Source organism: Gallinula chloropus (assembly GCF_964237585.1).
Source record: "Gallinula chloropus genome assembly, chromosome: 7".
Classification (NCBI taxonomy): Eukaryota; Metazoa; Chordata; class Aves; order Gruiformes; family Rallidae; genus Gallinula; species Gallinula chloropus.
Window position 1 is genome coordinate 25,012,110 of NC_140092.1, and position 7,020 is coordinate 25,019,129.

The following is a 7,020-nucleotide window of genomic DNA, read 5'->3' on the forward strand; positions in this document are numbered from 1 at the left end:
GAAGACAAAACTAGGTGACTGGCCAGGCAGCAAAAGGAAAAGCTGAAAAGCAAGCAGAGTAATACATTCAGTGGGGAAGGGGAACCCAAAGGAAAGGAAACTTGTCATAGCAACAATGAAAGAAGTGACAAGGAAAGAAGTAGAAGATAAGCAGCATACACAAAGAATGAATATGCATTGAAACACATGAGCAGATGAGCCATTAGGTCTTTCTTAGCCAAGAAAAATACCCTGAGAAGAGAGCGCTAAAAATATCACAAGACTTCTCCAGTGACACTTGTGGTTGAAATAGCTCTGAAGGGATGCAGTAAGGAGGTAGACAGAGGTTGCTTGTGGTCAAGAACAGGAGGAACAAACCACATTCAATAACAACTGGAACAAAGCAGATTAGATAAGATCCTAAGGATGCTGAGAGAAGTCTGAAAAACACAATGGAAGACTGTCCATCCTACTGAGAGCTTTGAAATCCCCAAGCTTACTTTTGCTCTGGTAGACTTAGCACCATCTTTCCTTCAGACATAGTTAAAAAGGAAAAAAAGAAAAGGAGGAGTGCTGGATAGCCATAACATTTTTCATGCGTCTAAAGCTAGACCATAAAACCCTATTTCAGTTTAAGGATAAACACACATTGTCTAAACAAAGAATAGAGATTTCTACCCTTGTTTAGTTTATTCACCATTATAAAGTTGGGAGCACTGTAACACATCCAGGAAGGAGGGGGTGGGGGTGGGGGGGAAGAAAAAAAGCGAAAGGGTCTGTTTTCCTCCACAAGCTCCCCTGTGCCTATGAAAATCACAAGCTGATTCTTCCATTTTACAGCACCACAGACATGAGCGTTTCCCTACAAAAAGAAGTGAATGGAATTATGTCATAAGCCTATCAACCCTGTTTTCCAGAGGGGCTGTAAGAGTGACATAAGGCAGACATCCAGGTGTGGTGAGTGTTCCCCAGCTTGCCTGGGGGACCCGATTCCAAGCTCAATTAGATTTGTCAATTAGGCTTGTTTTGTAGTGATGTAATACTGCTCCTCGCAGGTCACTTGTTCAACACACCAGAAGTACAGTCAGAAACAGATCCCAATGGAAAGCGGTCTGGATGTGAAATTGAGCCTTGGGTATAGAAGACTTTTCACAAAGTTAGAACATCACATATATTCATTTAACAGAGTTTTCCCAGAGTTTCACTGCTGAATTAAATCTTTTCAATGAAGCAGAGGTAAAAAAGGACTTTACGTTCACACAAACCTGTTTCAAGGTTGTTGAGATAACACATTAAAGAGCATCACAGAAAGTAACAGTGGAGAATTCTGAGGAGAAAAAGATATTTGTGTGAAAACCCTAAATTTTTCCAGTAGTCTGATTTATCCTAAAAGTTTATCCACAGCAGGATGGAGGCTGAGACAGTATTTAGAAAAGCTTGTTTCTCTTTCAGCTGCCTACACTACACATTTACTATGTGAATAGTCACAGCTCTGTCAATCTGGCAAGTGGTATCACCAGCAAAACCTCTATATTAGTACAAATTGCACAATACATCTTCCAGAATTTATTGCATGACTGCAATATAAAGATGAAAGAGCTCAACCATCTAAATCATCCACCAGATTCAAGACATATAATCAGAGGTTTTAAGAATTCCTGTATTAACAGACTGTACAACTGGCATGTTCCCAGCTGAAAACGCATCCCAGAACACAAGACACAAGTTTAGATAAAAACCCAAACAACCTGGCAGTATAGAAGGCTGCTGCAAACGAAAGTTAAGCTGCAGTTGCAGGTGACACCATGTAATAATTATACTTAACATTTACCAACTTTTCATGTTCAGATACTTTTCAAGTAAAATATGTAATTAGGTTTCATACCCAAGTGGGGTGAGAAACACTAATCACCCTGGTACAGACAATCCAAGCTTTTATTTGTACAGGTGCAAGGACACCAAATTACTTCCTTCGATTCTCACAGGAGTGAGAAAACTGACGTAACAAGGAGGGTCAGTCTTACTTTTATTCTCAATACAGAATGTGTTCTTAGTCAGAGAGCAGCAAGCTCACCAATTTCCAAGTTAGAAATGTACTTCCTTATTATTATTATGCTTTTGATATGCATCTAGCTTTACCAGGGGAATTAAAAAAAAAAAAAAAGTTCTGTTCAAAACCAACAAAAACACCCCAAAAAACCATAAGCCAAACTACTGTGAGAATGTAAAAGTTTCAATGAAGTTTTCTTTGGGAAAAGTTTCTCCAGTGCAAGACAGTATCTCTGCTGCAAAGACAACCAAGGCCCAAAACAGGGAAAACCAACAGATCAAGGAATTCAGCTTTCAGTTTACTTCACCTTTTCCTTTAGGAAATTAAATGCCTCACAGAAGGAATGCTAGAAGGGACTTTGCTGAGGATAGTCAGCTGTCCAGAGACTGGAACAGTCACCAGCAGGTACAAAACAAAACTAAGATTTGTTGCCTAGTCTCCCACAGAATCACAGAATGGTCAGGGTTGGAAGGGACCTTAAACATCATCAAGTCCCAACCCCCTGCCATGGCTGGGATACCTCTCATCAGACCAGGCTGCTCAAGGCCCCATCCAACCTGGCCTTGAACACCTCCAGGGAGGGGGCAGCCACCACTTCCCTGGACACTGTGTGCCAGGGCCTCACCACCCTCATAGAGAAGAATTTCTTCTGAATACTCAATCTGAATCTCTCCCCTTCCAATTTAAAACCATTCCCCATCATCCTATCACTTCAGGCCCTTCTAAAAAGTTCCTCCCCAGCTTTCCTATAGGCCCTTCAGGTACTGGAAGGCCATTATGGTTCACAGTATATTCATTGGAAGACCACATGAGAGTATCTCTCTGTTTTCTTTAAGGGAGAGAAAACAAAAGGCTTCAATAAAACCCACATTGATAGCAACTAAGTGCAGACTATGAGCAAGTAGTACAGGATGGGAAAGTATTTTTCTACCCTTCTCACTCCATATTATTCTCAACAGATAACCTTAATACATTATAAGCTGCAGGAAGACTGGGAAAAAAAAAACTAACACAAAGTTCAAGAATCCAGGGATAAACATTGATACATGCTGCAATCTGAAAAGCTTGACAGCAACCATTGAAATCTAACTAGGTATGGTTTTTTTTTTTGAGTAATACCTGATGTATATAAACACTGATCTATGTTCTTAGATTCCTTAAGGTCTGGCATTGCGAGGAGCATGGCAACTCCCAGTTTCACATCTTCTCACAAATTAGATTTTGAAGATGAACTAAGAATGCCTTACACTTCACAATGATAAACAGTGAGGGCAATATCCTGCAGAGAGACATGAGGAAATATCTGAGACATCGGAAGCACAGAAACTGCACTACATCACATCCCGCTGTTACAGTGTGCCAGGATACTTATTATAAGGAGAAGTAGCATGACCCAAAATTCATATGTAGGTTAAAGGTCTGCAGACAAACACACAGGAAACCACACAGCTCATCAAGCTCTTCTGTGCAGTGTCAATAGCTTCCCTACCGACCCTCATCTCCTCAACACCATCACAGCATTTATCTTCTCTTCCCTGACTTCAGGGCTTCCAAGGTGCTGACTTGACCGCCCAGTCTGAACCTTGGGGTTGTTGCGTAGAACAACTACTGTTTCAGATGCCATTGAAAAACATCAGTTCCAGAAACAATCCCTAATCCCCGCCGTGCATCTGTCAGATTCCTGTTACCATAGGCTTTTCAACAAACTTGTCAGAAAATGTACTTTTCAGCCTCTACAGCACACTGCACTACATGGCTTCTAGGAATTTTAAGTCACAGGACTGTGTGATTCTAGGCACCCTTGCTAAAAAGATTTCTTTCTTATGAAAATGTTAAAATACACACAGAACACCCATAAATAACCCCACTGAATACCTATAACTAACGTCTCAGGGGCTCTCTGCTTCCCCTACATTTCTCCAGCTCTTCTCCAGAAGGGAAAAATAAGGAGAAAGGGACCCACTAAAAGAACAATTCAACTGAGTTAGGACTTTACCTAGAAGAGTTACCTACACAGAATCATACCATTGGTCCGAGGCCTCACATACTGGTGCCTCCTGCCACAAGAGTACAAAGGTTTCCTCACATGGTCTATGGAACAAAGACTAAGCAGCAAACACTGCTCAGTGGAGAAGAATCAGAGCGCAAATAGCTTCTAAGCAGCAGATGAATCCATCTCACATCAGCACATTCGGGCTATCTTAGTTGGGGGTGGTTTCAACGCACTTCATTTGCTCACAGACCACGGTAGGTGAAGTTATTCTAGCACACCTGTGAAACCTGCGTGGAGCTCAGCTGCATTTGTGAAGCACATCACTAGGCAGAGCCCTAACTGATTTGGGGTCTTCCCCCATTTTGCCAAGCTGCAGAAATTCACCGGTAGCTGGGACCTAACTGGTACAAGCCCAAACAGTTAGAAGAACATAAAAAGGGAAGAGCCCTTTCACATCCTCAAGCTGTCAGCCCTGGAAAGGCAATAAGAGCAGGTGTTAATTATACCTGAGATACAAAGTTTGCATACCCTGAGCACAGCCTCAGCAAGGATTATTTTGTTTGATCCTGCTATCTCATGCATAGCACAAACAACTTGCGCCCCTGAGCACGAAGCTTGGCTTTATCCCTCCCTAGGGCCCCGCTGCAGCAGCCCCCTAATAGCAGGTATCAGTAAGGTGGCTCACGGGAGCCCCAGGCACACCCCAGGCGGTAAGACCTGACCTAGGGAGAACACACATTTGGGTTACACTGCTAAGAAGAGGCTGAGCACCCGCTATCCCCAACACCTTTGATGAGGTGTCACCACTTCCCAGGCTAAGATTAACAGAGCCTTTAGGGAAGGTTTAGCGGGCAAAGAAATTGGGAAGCGCTGCTTCACAGAGGCCTGGTTTCACTGATACATAGAACTGTCCAACTTTTGTTCAAAACAAGCGGTGTGTGGTCCAAACCCAGTGGGCAATGATGACATGCATCCTCATTTCTGATAACATAAAAGTGAACGGGCTATTCACCCAACAGAAAAAACCTCCAAATGATCACGTGTAAGTCTAGTGATAACTATGCACAACTAACTCTGTAGTATCTGCCCGTCTCTCATCACAGCAGTAGCTAAGCACCTTGTGAAGCTCCAGCAGCGAGAATATCCATGAAATACTTCAATGGCTGAAACTTTCCAAACAAAACAAAAGGATGGAAGAAATTGTCAGCGCTGATCACATTGCAGTCCCTTCTCTACCTGCTGTCTTTCATTCACACCTAGCCTTAAAACAGTATCATGAATTATAATCTTTAATTATTCTCACTATGAAGCAAGAAGCACACAAAATAAAATCCCACAGCAAGCTGAGAGCAAGCACACATTTCTCACCATAAGAAATTATGCACATGAGTCTTCCTGAAGAATTCCAGACTAGGAGAGTTCATGCTGACTACAACCAGCTACTCATATATGTTTATTTGTGAGTGCAAGGTGGGAAACAGTAATGTTTTGCTTGCAGTTGCTCCCTCTCTTTTTGAACTTAAGCTTTCCCGGGCAGTAAGGCAAGTCAGACCTAACAATTCACACTCAGGAACAAAATATTTTTGTGATTAGAAAAACACAGTGTCTGCATACTTGGCATGTATGTTCACCGCGTTCTCCTCAATAAATTACAGAAAACCACATCGGCACGGTGAGCACAACCCTTGGCTGAACTAGCTTCCAGAATATAAAGTAACTAATTAATGCAAAGGGGGCCGCTGGAAAACTTGAGCGCTTCTTTAGCGACAGAGCTTTCAGGAACAGACCACCACTGCCGTTCGCAACACCTTTTCGGGAGGCAAAAATATAATAAACCATCACCCAGATACACTTGTCTACTCTAATACTGGTGAACCCACTTCCCAAGGTCAGTTCTGGCTGCTGCTAACTCAGAGGGATGAATAATTGTAGCTGGCATTAAGGAGCCAGCCGGGGCGGGGGGGGCAGCGGGGGGGGCACAGTGTCCTCCCCCTCGATGAAATGCCCTCCGCAACTTGCGCATCCCCGGGGCGGCGGGGAGGAGGCTCCGGGAGCCGTCCCGCCGCCCCCGGGGACGCGGAAGGGGGGAGACCGGCCCTGCCCTTCTCCCATTTAATCCGGAGGCCCTTAGTCCCAGCAAAGCGGGTCCTGGGTACCCTTCCCAGGTGAGGAAGCCGGGCTCAGGACTCCCCAGTTCTGCTCATCGCCGCTGCTGCCCCGGGAGGGAGCAGGTGAGCCCGGGACCCTTTCGCCTCGCCTCGCCTCGCCCCCCGCCTCCTCCCCCCCTCCCCTCAACACACACCGCCGTAAATAAAGCAGAGAGACAAAGTCACCATCTGGGAAGGGGGTGGGGGAAAGCTGTTTTAGTCGTGGAAGTCACTTACCGGCTTTGCAAGGATCCTTATAATCTATTGCCTCGGCTTTATCCTCCTCCGTGAAATCGTAAGTGTAGTCATAATCGAGACCAGAGCAGGAGGAAGGCTTCCCACAGACAGTCCAACTGGCCAGCCACAGTGCCATCCTCCAGCAAAGCATTTTCATCCTCCCTCGGGCGGAGAGGTGGTAGGCAGAGTGCAGATGAATTAATTAGGCGGCAGATGAATTTCAGCTGTCCCCGCAGGCTTGGGAAGAGGAGGGTAAGGAACGGAGGAACCACAGGTTTGGGAGGAGGGGTTGGTTTTGTTTTGAGGCTGCTTCTTTTTGGGGGGGGCTTTTTTGGGGTCGTGTCCCCCCCCTCCCCTCCCCCGTCCTCCTTCTCCACCTGGAGGCCCCTCTGAGAAGCAGGGCTCCCTAGGTAGCCCCGGGCAGACTGGTGAAGCACGGGGTGAGGAGCATGAGAGCCGCTGCCCCTCCTGCCCCCGGCCCGAGGAGAAGTCGCTGGATGTGTGGGTGGGCGCTAGGGGTGGACTCAGGCCGGGAGATCCTCTCTGTCAGGGCGTCCCCTCGCCTCTGTTAAGCCCCAGCCAAACTTCCCGCGGAGGAGGAGGCGGCGGCGGCG

At 45.7% G+C, this 7,020-nt stretch overlaps 1 protein-coding gene across 2 annotated transcripts in view; it reads right to left on the reverse strand.

Moving 5' to 3' along the window:
* The window catches only part of TLL1 (tolloid like 1), a gene marked incomplete at both ends in the record, with an annotated part of 126,930 nt that extends 120,352 nt beyond the window's left edge, over positions 1 to 6,578 (reverse strand). The window contains one exon of one of the 2 annotated variants that reach the window (XM_084266795.1): positions 6,407 to 6,578. In XM_084266795.1, the coding sequence (XP_084122921.1) occupies positions 6,407 to 6,563 (157 nt within the window). The remainder of the gene's footprint in view (positions 1 to 6,406) is intronic. The other variant, XM_084266794.1, reaches the window with a different exon arrangement.
* Positions 6,579 to 7,020: the final 442 nt, after the last annotated feature.